The sequence below is a fragment of the Penicillium coprophilum genome (assembly GCF_028826855.1).
Source record: "Penicillium coprophilum strain IBT 35676 chromosome Unknown utg000004l_segment0_segment0, whole genome shotgun sequence".
In the NCBI taxonomy this organism is placed as follows: domain Eukaryota; kingdom Fungi; phylum Ascomycota; class Eurotiomycetes; order Eurotiales; family Aspergillaceae; genus Penicillium; species Penicillium coprophilum.
The window spans coordinates 7960899-7977139 of record NW_026622723.1 but is presented as its reverse complement, the minus strand read 5'-3'; the positions used below and the strand labels follow the sequence as shown (position 1 = coordinate 7977139).

Below are 16241 nucleotides of genomic sequence, written 5' to 3'. Positions count from 1 at the left end.
GGTTTGTTATCATCAGCCTTGAATCTAAAAGATAGCTCCAAATGTCAGCGCTATACCAGGTCGGGCTAAGCACATGTAGACATGGCTATGCCCCGGTCCCTGTTTTCTTCTGCAGTCTTTGCCGTGCTTACAGTCTTGCCCACATTTGTGTACTCGCTTCTTGAGATGTTACTGCCTTTTACTCCGGTAGGGGAAAATGAATTGCTGAGTGGTAACCACCGATTCCAGACCAAAGGTAAGACCATTTCAACTGCGCTATCATTGCCAAGCTAAGATGTCTCAAACAGATGTCGGTCACGTCAAAGATGTCTCTAGTTCGACTGCGACCGACGTTTCTGCAGATGGTACCCACACGCGTACTAGCATACGCCCTAGGAGCAGCAACAGCACGCCGCACAAGCAGTCAAGGGGCTCGATGGCCGGGATCAGTGTTGGCTGTACGCTTGGCATAATCATCATTTTCGCTAGCCTGTTCCTATACTTCTCGCGTCGATACAAAAGAAATCGACGAACAAGGCCATCATCTTCCTTGCCTCAGAGGCAGACAGTGGTCGGAAGTCCTAGTCATGATACTCCCTTGGCTAAGTTAGCCCATACTGATTCACCGAGTCAACAATCAGGCTCGGATTCCAAGACCCAAGACCCTGACCCTGTTGTTATTGTTCACAAGGGCAAGGAAGACGTATGATGAGCTCGATGGAAAAAGGAGCTAAAAGCTGCTACCCATTTCAGTATCGAGTTAAGTAGAATATACTTCTTGTCTCGTCTCGGCCTGACACCTAGATTCCCCCTAGTACCATTTTATCACTAGTAGGTGCGCCTGGAAACTAAGTGTGGCCGATTCGAGCCTGGCTATGTAAGGCACTACTACCTGAAGAAGATCTTGTCACATGTTTGGTAGATATTATGGGTCCCCATAGATAGCCCATCATAGCCCAGAGCCCACTGCTGGCACTCCCGGCCAGCCCGTTGGAGCAATTTTGACAGGGATGCCGGCCATTGCACTTGCGCCTCTTCTTTCTGTATTGCATACAGGTCTTTGGAGCCCTAACTGGTGGGGTAATATAATTTGATGATAGTTGGAATTTCTAATGTTTTTGACACAGGATAGGCAAGGTGCAGGTAGTGCAGGCCGACCGGATCGCCTGGCGCATGGTGTACACCATAGCCGATCAACACAGCCCAACACAGCCTCAATTCCGCCCGACATGAATAGCCATGCTGAGGAGTCCCACAAGGGTCCTCTGGCTTACCTTCGATCTCTTTTTCTTGAATGAAACGGCTATGAGTTTCGGCTTTAGCATCGGGGATTTCCTCGGTATCATCAAAGATATTCACCATATCCGAAGAGTTTTTAATGGTGCGCCCGCTCAATTCAAATTCCTTAACGATGAGTAAGGCATTGCCTCATAAACTGCGAGCGCGGTGTATATTGTCATACTGACTTGGAGGCTCATAGAGTGAGAAGACTCTCCATTCTCATACAGGCCGTCGAGACGTATATACCAAACGCAACCCAGAAAGACAAATTGGAACAGGTGGCAAACGACAGCAAGAGTCTAATCCAAGATATTTGGCAGGTTATTGGCAAGTACAGAGAGATAGGTCAGAATTCTAGCATCAAACATGTTTGGAAACGCCTCAGGCTAGACCCAGAGGACGTTCGAGAACTTCGGGATCGGGTTTGCAGTGTCATTGAGTCCCTCACTGCTATCAATGTGCGCATCACCCAAGATCAAGTTCAAGAGCTTGTCAGCTACAAGAATGAGGAACAACACCAGAAACATCTCGACTGGCTGTCATCAGAAAGCTTCACAGCAGATTGGGGTAAACCAATCTACCAGCCAGGGACTGGGAGGTGGTTCATTGAGTCACCTGAATTCCAGAATTGGATACAGAATCCAGGGCAAACGTTATTCTGTCCTGGAATACCCGGAGCAGGAAAATCCAACATGGCATCAATCGTTATAGATGAGCTGGATCGTCGTCATGGAGAAGATCCTAGTGTTGGTGTTGCCTACATTTTCTGCAGCTTTCGCTATTGCGATGACCCTCGCCAGTCCACTGATAATGTATTAGCAAGCATGATTCGGCAGTTGATTCGGAGACTTCCGCTACTTCCATCAACGGTACAGTTGCTGTATGAAAAACACAGAAGCAATGGCTCCCGGCCTTCATTCAAAGACCTTTCCAAAGTCTTCAAAGATGTCGTCCAAATGGCCTTGAAAAAGGTTTTCATTGTCATTGATGCACTTGATGAATGCAAGGCTGTCACAATATCTCGTATTCTGAGCCAAATATCCGAGGCTCGGGCGGCTGGGAACTTGAACTTACTGTCAACCTCAAGATCCGTTCCCGCCATAGAGGCGAGATTCCAAGGGATACCTTTTCGAGAGATACGTGCAGCTAAAGAAGATGTTCTGATATATCTCAAGGCTCGTTTGGAAAATTGCGAGGAGGATTGTGCCCTGATCCGAAGACCAGCCCTGCAAGAGAAGGCTGTACTTGTCATCGCAGACTCTGTTAAGGGAATGTAAGATTCTAAGGCCCGAAACTCAGTATGATGATTCCATCTCATTCTCTAACATTGATTTAGGTTTCTATTGGCACAGCTATACTTAGATTCATTGATCTCGGCTCCTAGAGCCAAAGAGATAAATGACGAATTAGAGAGATTGGTCAATAGATCCAATCAGATCGATGAGGGAAACATTGCCGTTGACGATGCGTACCGGGACGTTGTGGAACGTATCAACAATCAAGACCCACGTCGCCAAAGACTGGCCAAAGACACATTGTCATGGGTTATCTGCGCCAAACGACCTCTCACTACGTTGGAGCTACGTACTGCTCTTACGATAGAGCTGGGAGGCTCAGATTTAAATGAAGAGGATCTTTACGACCTCGAAGACATAATCTCTTCGTGTGCAGGACTAATCACTATTGGGTCCGACGGTACAACGGAAGTGGTTCAATTGGCCCATTATACGATGCAAGAATACTTCAAACGACATCAGGCTGGGTTCTTCCCAGATGCAGATAAGACTATCGCAGAAAGCTGCCTAACCTACCTTTCATACGATATCTTTTGCCAAGGAATGTGCTCGAACGATATCAAATTCGAAGCCCGGCTGAGTCGATATCCGCTATATTCTTACGCTGCTAAAAATTGGGGCCATCATGCTCGAGTGCATCCAACACGTGATGATCTCTTATTGTATTTTTTCAGGAATACGTGGGTGCTAGATGCGAGTGTCCAAGCGCTTTTTTCCGTGAAAGGCTATTACGGCTTCGAAAGCTATTGTTTGAGAGTTCCATTGGGCTTTACGGCATTCCACCTGGCTGCATGGTTCGGATTGGAGGAGGTTTTGCAGTTCCTCATCAGTCAGTGTGATGGTTCGAGTGCCAGGGACTCCACTAATCGGGATCCACTCGCATGGGCCGCCTCAAATGGCCATCTTTCAGTTGTAAAGATGCTTCTCGATCATGGAGTTGACCCACTTCGACACGACGAAGATGGCCAGACACCAATTTCTCTAGCCGCATTAAACGGTTACACTGAGGCCGTGAAGCTCTTCTTGGACTACAATGTCGACCCCAACCCCCGAGACATTGGGAGCAAAGTTCCTCTTACAGAAGCAGCGTATCAAAGACATCATGATACTGTTGAACTTCTTCTTAATAGAGGTGCACACCCAGACCCTAAGAACAATTACGGGAGGACTCCCTTTATATGGGCGTGTTATAATGGCTCGATTGAGATAGTTCGAAGTTTACTGGATCACTCCGTTCTTCAAACGGGAGCTTCTGGCTCATTCAATAATTACTGCATTGATTTTGGCCGGAGAGATGATCAAGAAAACACTGCGGTTTCCTATGCTTTAGATCATGGCCACCATGATATCATTCAACTCCTGCGCGAGAAGGGCGTCCTGCTAGAACAAGATTCTCACATTGATGAACTATTCTGCAACTGGAGCACTGATGCTAGGGCAGACGATGTCACTACTACTATACCACATATTGGACCCGCAATTGGTTGGCCATTCATCGAAGCACAGGGAATGTCGCACAACAAGCGCAAAGCTCATCGACGGAGCTTCAAATGTCCAATCTGTACTCAAGTACGGTTCAGTGCCGCTGGCTCTTTCCTGAGACATGTTAGAAACATACATTGCTCTGATACGAGATGGAAGTGTCCACACCACTCCTGTGGGGGATCGTTCAATAGAAGGGACAAGCTTGCCTCTCATTTTCAGGCAAAACATGGGGGAATTCTCGAAGACATGTCAAACTCCAAACAAAAATTAGATCCTCCAGCAAGGTGTTTGGTTTGCCAAATTCCTCTGAGCTCTTGGGCAGCATTTAACAGCTGCATTATGAAGCATGGCAAGGAGATTTCCAATATAGAATAGCTAGAATGAAGAGCATTGGTCCCACGAAGAGTAGACTCGGATGAAGTATGTCTAAGATAGAATAGAAGAAATAGTTCGATATAAGCCATAACTTCTGAACGAATTAAGAACAATCAATCCGCGCCCACTGTCACCGTGGCGTCTCGACCTCTTAAAGGGGATCGGAGTTCGTGCAGACTGAGATAATACTGACACTGATACCCTACTTCGTAGATGTTAGACTTGTTGTTTAACTAAAACAGTAATACTCATAATAAAGATATCTGTTGACAATATACTCTAGAGAGCTTCGTCCTTTGAGAGATTGTATACTATCACAAAACTGTGCTTACGGACTAGATTCCCCGCGGGTACAAGGTAGCTAATTTACGAAAAGATCTCAGGATCTTTTTGATGCCCCCAAAATAGATGCATTGGTACTCAGTTGCATTTTCTTTTCCTTGTGAGGGCGAGCAGAAGAAGGTTAGGAGCGGCTACTGTGGTCTACAACTGTTAAGAAACATCATCCATCGTATTGATTGTGTTCCATAAAATCTGCTGACTACCTCATACTCGGCTTCTCAAGTTTCCTCTTTCTTCAAAAGAACGAACCTCGCTTCGAATGACCTGATTTATTGGTTATACAGATCCCAGAAGGCAGATCGCTCATTCAACAAGGTTTGTGGTGTGTCAAATTCCAACAATTGCCCATCACCGAGGACTGCGATGCGGTCAAAATCGATGATGCTGTCAAGCCGATGTGCGATCGAAATGACTGTCACTCCGTGAAACTCCTGACGAATCACTTCCTGAATGAGTTTATCGGTAACAATGTCAATACTGCTAGAAACCTCATCCAGAACAACAATTTTCCCCTTACGAAGAAGAGCTCGGGCGAGACAGAAAAGCTGTTTCTGGCCAGGCGAAAAGAAATCCTCGTCCAAGTCCACATTCAGTCCCCCTTTAGACTCAATAAGGGACCAAAGATGGACTTGGCGGAGTGCGTCGATGATCTCTTCATCTCTATGCGTTTTCGAAGGGGACGCATTGAGGCAAACTGATTCTTTGAACACAAAAGTGTCTTGAGGTATGGCATTGACAACTGAGCGTACAAGCTGTCTAGGAATCTTGGTAATATTCAAGCCGTCGATGAGAATAGTACTCTCGGGGGTAACTTCAAGCAAACGTAGGAGAGTCATGATCAATGAGCTCTTCCCACTACCTGTGCGTCCGCAGACTCCGATATTCTCCCCGGGCTTGATTTCCATGCTGATATTCTTAAGAATAGGAGTTCCACCAGCAGAGTAGGAAGCCGACACCCTTTTGGAAAACAATGCCGCCTTTATCTGGCCAGTTGCCAGGGACGGTCTGACACTCACCCTCCAGATTCTCTGTCGGTGTAGTTGAAGTAAAATATTTCACACGAGAGACTGCCCCGATGGAAGTTTCCAGTGACGTCCACTGTCGAACAATCCAAGCCAAGGAAGCGCTGAAACTCATGATGTTGAGCAAGGCTAAACTTGCATATTCGGCTCCCACGGATTCTCGGAGTTCAACAATAAGTACCATCAACAGAACTGCAAGTACGGCTACCATGACATCCAGAACAATAGATAGCCACCTCTGGATACAGAACATCATGTAGTAAGGTCGCTGAGAGTCATCAAGAGCACGAAGGTTTTGATTCACAAACTCTTCCGACCACCCGAACGCTCTGATAGTTACCAGCCCAGACAGCGATTCAATAAAGTGGGTGTACAGGGGTGCCTTTGCTTCCAAGTCGATGAGACGTACTTGTCGAGAAGTTCTCAAGTAATACTTCTGTATGACTGTTCGTTTTTCTCCGTATCAGCTGGCCATTGCGAACTGTCTTCTTGGGAGTCGCGACTTACTCCACATGACGGCAATCACGGGTGGCAGGGGGAGCAAAATAGCCAGTTGCCAAACACATCAATACTGCTCCCATTAGCGCTTGGACGACTGACACGACCAAATCAATCAAAGCGAATGGAAGCTCCTTGTCAACCACCGACATATCTTGGCTAAACCTGTACCCCAATGTTAGAATCGCCGGCCACTGCAGATAGGAAACCGTGAACTTACCTGTTTGTGGTGATTCCAGTGTCGGTATTTGTGAAGAAGGATAGAGGGGCATCCATGACTGAAGTGAGAAGCCCAGCGTGCAGTTTTTCCGCGCTCGCCGGAACCACATAGAGGAAGAAGTGATAGACAGAGATGTTCCAGAAGATAGCCCCAATACCTGTCAGCATACCATACAATCCGAGGTAGAGCGAACTGACCTCCTCTCCCTCGGCTTCAATTGCCCTGGTCCAAAGAGAAACAACTAGCTCAGTGAGTTTCACGGCCACTCCGGAAAAGGACACATAGAAAAGTGAAAGAAGGGCCCGTGGCCAACCGATAGATGCAAAGTAATACTTGTATGTAGACCACTCGCCAATGGGCCGATTGAGTTCCTCTTCTTCTGCACTTTTCTTCTGCTCCGCGCCGCTGCCTGAATGCTCCACTGGTAACGGTTCATCCGTAGCAGCAGTTTCATCATGATCCTTCTCATATTTATGCTTCGTCTCCAGACCTTCCACATACCCTCCCGCAGCTCTGAGTTGAGCCAATGTACCTTGTTCGGTGATATGCCCTGTGGGATCCAGGGCGATGATGTGATCAGCAAAAGGGAGGCGATGCACAGCATTGGTAACAAGCAGGACAGTCGTCTCCAATTGCCTGAGCAAACCAGCCTTACCAAATAGATTTGTGAAAACAATATCCTCTGTCTCGGGATCTAATCCTGAGAACCCATCATCGATGATCATCAGTTTTGTATTGGCGTACAGCATCCGAGCCAGAGCCACCCGCTGTTTCTGGCCGCCACTGAGCGAAATCCCTCCACTTCCCACAATGGTATCTTTTTATTTTCAGTTAGCTAGAGTCTGTCATGGCACTTCTGTACCCCTACCGTGTGAGTCGGGCATCAATGCAATATCATGATCAAGAGCACACGCCGAAACCACCTCCTCATACCGTGCAACATCCAGCAGCGAAGGCCCTATAATGTTCTTCCGGATTGTTATGTTTTGAATCCATGTGTCCTGGTCCACAAAAGCGCTGACCAATGAGTCACGCTGCACTGTACCCTGGAAAATGGGTGTCTCGCTCAGAAGACCCTTCAACAAAGTGCTCTTTCCACAACCGACTGGTCCAATGATGAAAATAAAGTCTTTCCGGGCGACGGAAAAGGTGACATCTTTGATGATCGTGGGGCCATCTGTACTCCATGCAAACGATGCATTCCTAGCTTCAATTATCGTGGAGTTAGGGCCTTGCTGCTCCTGTGGAAATATATGTGCACTGGCCGACTTTTCTTGACTATCATAGTCAGGTGGCGTAGTCATGGCGTTTTCTGCCCTGCTTCCCACACTCTGGTCACCTCTCTGCTGGGGTTCTTGCAGTGGGCTGAACAGTAATTTGCGAGATGGAGACTCAACAAATGTCTGAATTCTGTCAAAACAGGCGAGTGCGGCCTGGAGTGTTGGGATTGTTCGGAGCATGGTGTTGACCGGGTTTGATAACATGCCAATGAGAGAAAGCGCAGTGAAAGCAGTGGCGGGAGTGAAACTCAGATCCTCATAGTCCTGAATAAATGCAAATACTAGGAGTGTCACAAAAGGTGCTAGGACTCTCATATTGTTTGCTGGCAAATTTATTAGGAAATTTTGAACTCCGCCTAGATGATATGAAGAGGTTCATACATACCGAAAAAGACACTCGCCGATAGGAGGCGTCTGAATAAAGTGGACATTTGCAATTCTATGACTCGAAGATTTTGAACCTTCTCGAAGACAACAGGGGTAAACCCAAGCATCTTGAGGGCCTAGAGACATGTTCGTCAATCTCTCAACCTAAAGCCACGCCCACTGTCCATCACTCACCTTCATCGAACCCAGCATAGCAGCTGTCACATCAACGCGGGTCTGTATCCCTTCGTTCCACCGCTTCTGTGCACCGCCAATGTAGCTTGAGATCTTGACAATGGACATCATTGACAGGATTGCGACCAGGGCCGGAGCTAGAAACGACAAACCAACTTCTCGATACAGTAACCACATGGCAATTCCCAACTCAAGTGGAACTGCCCAAATCTCATGTAAGTTCTGGAAGCCCGAGCAGATTGTTTCTGATCAAGCGAGGAAATGAGCGATGTTCTAAACGAGACACACAATCCTGAAAATAGGAAGCTCACCAGTATCGTTTGACATCAATGTGAGAGCGGCCGAGTCACCAAGAGACACAATGCTGATATCAAGCGTCTTCGCACAAATCATACTCACTAACGTGCCACGCACAACAGTGGTAAATCGAAAGGTCATATGGGTATACACACCATTGGCGATCGCAGTTCCTATAAAGACGATGCCAAACGCGCCGGTTAGCCCCCACCCGATACTTTTCGCGTCCGTCTGAGACATGACAAAATTTGTCGTTCGGGATAGAAGAAATGGTTGAGTATATCGAAAGGCAATGAGGCAAAGACGAGGGAAAATGCACAAAGTCAGCTGGCGGCGTGTTACATTCAACGTCGACCAGAACAACGCATGAGAGCGAGATTTGTTTGCTTTCGCCCAGTTATTTTGAGCTCGACGGCGTAGAACCTTGGCGCACATCTCGTCTTCGATGAGGAATATGTCATTGGCACGAATGATGCGTCGAAACCCGATCGCCAACAGCGTGTTCAGCCACCAGAAGAATGCTCGGCTATATATTCCACTTGTCGCTTCTGGGTGAACATCCCGGTATGGTTGTAGTAGAATGCCTCGCTTTTCAATTGCTTCTGTGATGGTGAGGATGAGCTTTACTCCTACGGTGGAGGTGAACACCGCTGCAATTGGTAGAGGGGCGCTTTGCATCCACAGTGTCCTTGTGTGTGCGATATCAAAAAAAAGAGTGACAAAGAGATAGGTATTGATCAATGAAGATGGGCGAATAGAGCGGGCGTGCTCAATATGAGAAAGCCAGCATAACCCCAACGCGTCAGCCAGAGTAAGGGCAGCCGCTGCTAGTGAGGCAGGCGTGCGAACATGGGAATTGATCGCATAGAGGATCAACACCGCGGCTTGAAGGCTTGTGAAAACCGCGAGTAAGATCTAATCATTGATTATTGCTGATCAGCACATAGACTATTGCGAGGGAGCGGGAGTTCACACCAGCTTATTAGCTTTTAGGAAGTTATGAGATACTTTGCGCTCTTGACCATATAGTGACCATAATCGGAATGGAAGCAAAAGGAGAAACAAAGAAGAAGGCAATATCGACAGAATTGTATGTTCAAAAAGAGGACTGAAATCAAAATGATTTGGGCCGGGCATTTGAGGCCCGAAGACTTCGGGAGCCTCCAACGGCGTGGAGTTGGAATACATTGTGCACCGAACCTCGATGTGGTGGGAACGCGTTGTCTTTCTCCTTTCTTCTGCAACCTCCAGCTAGGAGACCAACCTGATGTGACTCAGATGTATGAGCTCAACATCCTCTGAATTGCATATTCCCGCCCTTCAGTTGCGTCATATGACCCCTGTCGCATCTTCCTCTTTTCGCTTGTTGACCAACATGTCAATAGAAATATATATCAAACATCTATCTAGAAGGGATGAGAACCTCTCTCTTTGGGCGGATTTAGATAGGGTTGGTCTGGACCATGATTAGAGCACAGCTACCAATCCTCGCCTTCTGAAGATCAAATGGCCATAGGTCTTGCAACTGCAAGCGAAGAACCTTGAGAATCCACTTTACCTAGGTAAGATTCTTGTTATTCTTGTGAACGCGGCTTTACTTCGTATATTACTTCGTATATTACTTCGTATACTTCGACGAATGGAGCTAAAGTGGTCACGTGCTCACGTGTCATCGCTCTTTCTTTCGCGTTCCGACGAGTCTCCACCTTGAGAGTCTCGAGTTGGGACTGACTTGCCTATACCTCAGATCATTCTAATTTTGGATGCTGAGTCACTAGGTGACTTGTGTGGGTATAGGCCATGGGCTTCAGATTCACCCTCCTGTGTGATCTACTGTCCAACTTGGACGACAGCAAAACGGCCAAGGCATGCACGGCGGCCAGGAGCGAGAATCCAGACATTAGAATAGTCGCACAATGGTTCTCTCGACATGAGCGGATCATCCATAATGCTGAAACAGATCGTGTGGCGTTGCTTTCGTGCATGTTTCCTGAAAAACGAACGGACCGAGTATACTGGCTGCAAGCCATGCAGCTGTCAAGAGTTATCGGGCGCTGCTTGGGGTTGGGATCATCGCGACTATCCGAGCTCAACCGATGGCAAATTCCTGGTGGTCCGGATCTCGGAGGGTGTGTCGAAGTTGTCATGCGGCAAGCTGAGAATTACATTTCGGCCGGCCAGGAGTTGTCGGTAGAAGAGGTCGATCGCGCCATGGTTATGATTGCATCACGTTGCCGCTTCTCTGGCCCTAATACCCGCCGGAATTGTACACCTGTGAATGTTGAGGAAGTCCTATCAAAACTATACCGTCGGTCAAGTAGCCGTGACGCCAAATGGCTCACGCGCATGATTCTCAAAAGCTATTCTCCAGTTATTCTTCCAGAAAAGTATACCCTGAAGAAATTTCACTTTCTTCTGCCACAACTACTTCAACTTCAAAACTTTTTTGAAGGCGCGTTGGAGATGCTCGCTTCTGACCCAATAAACCACTTCCCTCCAAACCCGGATCCCCAAGCAGCCAGAAGTCTTGCTACCATTGCTCTACAACATATGCGCCCTCGACCTGGCATCAAAATCGGACGACCTGATTATTACAAAGCCCGGAGTCTCAAACATTGCCACCAAATGGCCAATGGTCGTCGAATGAGCATTGAACGGAAATACGATGGTGAATATTGTCAGGTTCACGTTGATCTCTCTAACAAGTATACACCCATTCAGATCTTCTCCAAAAGTGGCAAGGATTCAACCGCAGATAAAGATAAGATCATCCCAGTGATAGAAGAATCGCTTCGCACTGGCTTGCCAGACTGCAAATTTTCACACCGATGTATCGTCGAGGGAGAACTGCTTGTATGGAATGATCAAAGCTGTGAACTGATGGATTTCAACAGAATCCGCAGATTGATCCCACGATCTGGAACTCTACTTGGCGTTGATAGTGATTCTCCGTAAATGACTCCTCCTTCTAAAGCATGAACTATGTTGCTGATTAATATAGGCCACAACCGTACGAGCACTTGATGATCATGTTCTTTGACATTCTTCTCATTGATAACGACGTATGTCTTGCTAAGCCTCATCGGGAAAGACGACTACTTCTACAGAAAGTGGTGAAGAGCATACCAGGCCGAGCGGAGCTTGCCCGTCAGGAAGTTCTAGACTTCAACCGAATTGATAGCTACCATCGACTCGAAAGATCCTTCGAAAAGGCGATTACTGAAAAATGGGAGGGGTGTGTCTTGAAGGCTTCTGACGAGCCTTATTTTCCGATGTACACCACTGGTGTGGATCATATGTTTGGCCGTTGGATCAAACTCAAGAAAGATTATATACCCGGTCTTGGAGACACATTGGATCTAGCGTTGATCGGAGGTAGCTACAACGCGCGGGACGCTCCTGATCTGAGGCAAATAAAAAAGCTGAAATGGACTCACTTTTACATTGGCTGTCTTCTGAACAAGGAACGTGTCCAACAAGGCGAATCCTTGCCGCATTTTCGAGTGGTTGATGTGATTAATCGTCACTGCATGCACATCCAGACCATGCAAACGCTCAACCAAATGGGAGAATTATATGCACGTGAACCTGAGTCATTTGAAGGTTTTGCAGTTGAGTACGGGCACAGCAACCTTCCCGTTGCAACCGCATTATTCAAAGAGCCGTTCGTCGTCGAGATGCTGGGCAGTGGATTTGAAAAGCCGTCTGGCGCGAGGTACTTCACACTTCGATTTCCTCGGATTCTGAAGATACACTCGGACCGGACTCTAGAAGAATGTACATCTTTCCAGGAATTGGCGCTTGCCGCGGAGAATGCCCGGGCTGTGCCTGTGGATGAACTGGAAGAACGCGAGAAATGGTCACAACGGCTCAAGGCTGCAAGTGGACTTCATCAGTACATTGAGCGATCTCAAAGTCCAGAAGCGACTTGTTCAGATACCGACGAGAAGACCAATTCGCCATCGTCCCAGGTTCCCCATGCTACCACTTCTTCTGGAGAAAGCTTTATGGATACATGTCCATTGATGGCAGGACTCCTTGAAGATTCAATAGGGAAAGACAACCAGGATCTATCATCCAAGGACCGCCTAGTGTCCCCTCTGGTTTACATTGATGAGAACATTCCCACTAAGGGTAATAATCCTGTCCTCGAGGTCACCAGTATACTCGTGGAAAACGAGAACTTGTCCTCTCGACAACACACCAACCAGAAGGATGGAAAGATCGCATCGCAGGAATCTTCGTGCGTTTTACATTCCATGCAAACAATCACTTCCATGTGCGCACACGAAGAGCACTCTCAAGAATTCTCTGAGTTGCAGGATCGACCTTCGAGCAAGCTGTTGGTTCCCACACCATCCAAACAGAAACGCAAGATATCACCCCAATCTCCTTTAACAACTATCCCCATATGGGCCCCCGAAACTTCATTGGGAAGCTTTACACTTCCTCGAATTGATGAAAAGCCCTGCAAAGAACGCGAATCTTGTGATTTGGATGAGTTTATTCAGTGTCTTTGCTCCGGTGAATTTTCTTCTTCCCTCCAACAATCAAATCCCCATGCTGCATCACAGGGGGCACGATTTGGTATTATCCTGCTCGATCCCAAAGCAAGTCAATTAGGCGAGGAAATGCACCGTCTCGCCATAACGCTTTCCAGGTTTGTGCAGACTGGGACAAGCGCATTCCCCTCCCTGGGAAGCATATTCTTTTTGGGCTCAAGCATGTTGGAACTTGATCTACGTCACGACGACCTTCGTTTCTGCCTGCGTGATACTTGGACAGACATCGGACGTGATCATTTCTATGGCTGTGTTTCATGGGATCTCAGCAAGCGATCTGATATTTTATCCATACGAAGAGACAAGCTCCGCTCTGAATCGAATGAACATTGTTTTGACATCACACAGGAGACACCAGATCCTCCGGGCTCTGGACAAAGGGGCCCGTGGATTCAGATGACCTTTGATGAAACAACCATGGCTGTGTTGGGCGAGTATATCTCGATCGAACCACTCGCTCATGTTTTATATAATTGATACCCCTTTTTCTTCTTATGAATGACAATTCTACTGCCCGTGGGCACTAGCAACCTCTAATTCCAGTCTTGCTTCTGCGATGTAAACATGAACATTACAATCGTAGGTGTTATTCATATGGAGCAGTAAAATGAGTCGCTGTCATGACAATCCATCCATCTCTCAATGAGTCGATGCAATCGAATCAAGTCGCACCCTCTCTTCTTGCCCGCACGTCCCTCATTAAGGCCTTGGCCTCCTCCACTTCAATTCCATCCTGACACAACTCGCTAGCCAGCTGGTCCGCACGGTCAAGATCACCGTTCCGTGACGCATATTGTGCCAACCACAGACGTGCCTTGGATGTGGTTGCTGTAACGCCAGTGCCATTCCATGTCTCACTGACAATGGAGTCATCGTTCTGCATCGCGAATGATTCAGCCTTTGCGCGAGGCTTACGATTACGACGGTGTCGTTGCGACAGATCAAGTTCTTCGTCTTCCGAATGCTCGATCTCAGCATCACTTTGAATGTCTTGATCCGAGGCAGAGTCATCATCATCTACACTCTCATTCACAGGAGCACCGGATTCCTGTTGGAGAGTGAGTTCCATGTATGCAGCCGCCTCGTCTTCATCACCGAGACGCTCGTACAGCGTCGCGATCTGGTGCAGTGTTTCTGGATCAAGGATCTTTCGGCCAGGGTTTGCGCCGTTGCCTGCTTGTCCGCCATCATCTGGCTGTAATGAACCAGCCACCAATGCGCGCTTGAGAGCTTGAATACTCTGTTCCACGCGGCCCATCTTTGCATAGCACGATCCGACTGCCTGCCACATCTTTGGATCGTATGGACGTAGTGCTGCGGCGCGCTGGTAGTAAAAGAGGGCGTAGAAAGACATATCTAAGACTTCGTAGGCCTGTCCGAGACCGTACCAGGCCCGGTAATCCTTACGATTGACATCGACAGCCCGACGATACGACTCAATGGCGGTGTGAGTGTTCTTCATCTCGATGTATTCATGACCCATGAGGGTCCATGCAGATAAGAAGTTCCGGTCGAGAGTGAGTGCACGTCGGAAGTACATTACTGCCTTTTCATGCTCGGATTTCAAAGAGTAGTAGTTACCCACGACGCAACAGGTTTCTGGGCGGAATTTGTCCGTGGCTGTCGCGACTTGAGCGACGAACGCAAGTTGAGGTCGCTGGTCCATCACGTAAAGGATGTTCGAATAGTGATCTAGACTGTCTAGGCGGTGGGGTGATGTGGCCAGAATGCCTTCGAAAATATGGGATGCTTCCTCGAAGTCTGAATGACATTAGATCAGATCACTTGGGTGATGCGCTGGAGCTAGGGTAGTTACCTTTCGAGTGATATAACAACAATGCGTGCTGTGTTTTGAGGAATGCGCTTTCTGGAAACATTGACTGTAGCTCAGACAGTGATCTGTATGTGTCTTCTGTGGCCTGGTAGAGCTCCTGGCTGCAGTAGACGTAGAATATTAAACTCATGACGTTTTGCGGCAAAAGTTCGAGAATTTGTTTCAGCTGTAAAAATTAGTACCGAGGGAAGGAAGCCTGCGTGTGAAGAACTCACGTCTTCTGTACTGCCCAGCAGGTCGTTTAGTTCTTGCCAGGCGCCCCAATGATACGGATTTTGATGCACACATCGAACAAGCCATTTCTTCGCCAGCTCCTCATTTCGTCCTTTTAACAAGACAACAGCATATAGATACTCCAGCCATCCCTGGCCCCGATCATCGAGCCCCTGTGCGGTTCGTTCGGATAGCCATCCGTCCAAACCTCTGGCAAGACCTGACAACTCTCGATTGACGGCCATCCCACCATCTGCTGGACCGAGCACCATCTCCGTTTCTTCCTCCTTGCGCTTCTCTCCGGCTAAGTACTTTGCATACAGGGCGAGGAAGAGCGATTTCTGACTCAGTTTCGGATATGGATTTTGCTGTATTTGGGTCTTCTGTGTCTTTGGCGTTTGGAACGGTGAAGCTTTGTCCTTGCCCTTGTGTGAGGTCCGCGATGGCCTCGGCTTGGAGTTGGGTGATGTAACCGACAAAGGAACGGGTGGTGTGGTGGGAGGGAGAAATACGGCCGCACATCGGTCATATTCACGGGTATCGAAGTAGGATTTGGCTAGCAGGTATTTGTAGGACTCTTGTGTCTCAAGGGCAGCTTCTACTGGGTCGTGTACTTTGAGGTAAGGGTTTGTTGCTGGCGGAGGAGGATCCGAAATCTCCATCGGAGACTCAAGGTCGGTATCGTCATGATCTAAAGGGCGGAGGGAATCGAGCATTTCGGCTGCCCTGGGTTGATCAATAACATTAGCACGTCAGGCCGGTTCGACCGAAGCTTATTGGCCATACCATTTTGCTGATTGGTAAAGGCATCGTTCGGAGCATTTGATTGCAGCATTTTCCAGCTGGTACATGAGCTCCCGGATTCCGTCATCTGTAGGTTCTTCCATGGCGAGCGTCTTTGTAGGGAGTAGGCGGAGGTGTTTCGAAGCAAACGTTCAAACACAGTTTTGGTGGTACCGATGCGGCTCTGGATGTATCAAGACGTGTTACAGCAGCG

General features: G+C 47.8%; 6 protein-coding genes across 6 annotated transcripts; 3 read left to right on the top strand and 3 right to left on the bottom strand.

Moving 5' to 3' along the window:
• Window positions 1-81: 81 nt before the first annotated feature.
• N7500_007438 (CAZyme family GH72) lies at window positions 82-688 on the top strand (the record flags this gene model as incomplete). The annotated part of the gene is made up of 2 exons (XM_056678582.1): window positions 82-235; window positions 288-688. The coding sequence occupies 2 exons, from the start codon at window positions 82-84 to the stop codon at window positions 686-688; spliced, it is 555 nt and encodes a 184-aa protein (XP_056533582.1).
• A 530-nt stretch (window positions 689-1218) lies between these two features.
• N7500_007437 (uncharacterized protein) lies at window positions 1219-4415 on the top strand (the record flags this gene model as incomplete). Its single annotated transcript, XM_056678581.1, has 3 exons — window positions 1219-1394; window positions 1460-2533; window positions 2597-4415. The coding sequence occupies 3 exons, from the start codon at window positions 1219-1221 to the stop codon at window positions 4413-4415; spliced, it is 3069 nt and encodes a 1022-aa protein (XP_056533581.1).
• A 611-nt stretch (window positions 4416-5026) lies between these two features.
• N7500_007436 (uncharacterized protein) lies at window positions 5027-5662 on the bottom strand (the record flags this gene model as incomplete). Its single annotated transcript, XM_056678580.1, has 1 exon — window positions 5027-5662. One exon carries the CDS (start codon window positions 5660-5662, stop codon window positions 5027-5029), a length of 636 nt encoding a protein of 211 aa, XP_056533580.1.
• Window positions 5663-5672: 10 nt separating this feature from the next.
• N7500_007435 (uncharacterized protein) lies at window positions 5673-9313 on the bottom strand (the record flags this gene model as incomplete). The annotated part of the gene is made up of 7 exons (XM_056678579.1): window positions 5673-6108; window positions 6287-6442; window positions 6498-7314; window positions 7360-8100; window positions 8163-8280; window positions 8339-8583; window positions 8650-9313. The coding sequence occupies 7 exons, from the start codon at window positions 9311-9313 to the stop codon at window positions 5673-5675; spliced, it is 3177 nt and encodes a 1058-aa protein (XP_056533579.1).
• Window positions 9314-10435: 1122 nt separating this feature from the next.
• Window positions 10436-13674, top strand: N7500_007434 (ATP dependent DNA ligase domain protein; the record flags this gene model as incomplete). The annotated part of the gene is made up of 2 exons (XM_056678578.1): window positions 10436-11586; window positions 11637-13674. The coding sequence occupies 2 exons, from the start codon at window positions 10436-10438 to the stop codon at window positions 13672-13674; spliced, it is 3189 nt and encodes a 1062-aa protein (XP_056533578.1).
• Window positions 13675-13858: 184 nt separating this feature from the next.
• N7500_007433 (anaphase promoting complex subunit CDC23) lies at window positions 13859-16131 on the bottom strand (the record flags this gene model as incomplete). Its single annotated transcript, XM_056678577.1, has 4 exons — window positions 13859-14958; window positions 15014-15197; window positions 15247-15970; window positions 16031-16131. The coding sequence occupies 4 exons, from the start codon at window positions 16129-16131 to the stop codon at window positions 13859-13861; spliced, it is 2109 nt and encodes a 702-aa protein (XP_056533577.1).
• Between the last annotated feature and the right edge of the window lie 110 nt (window positions 16132-16241).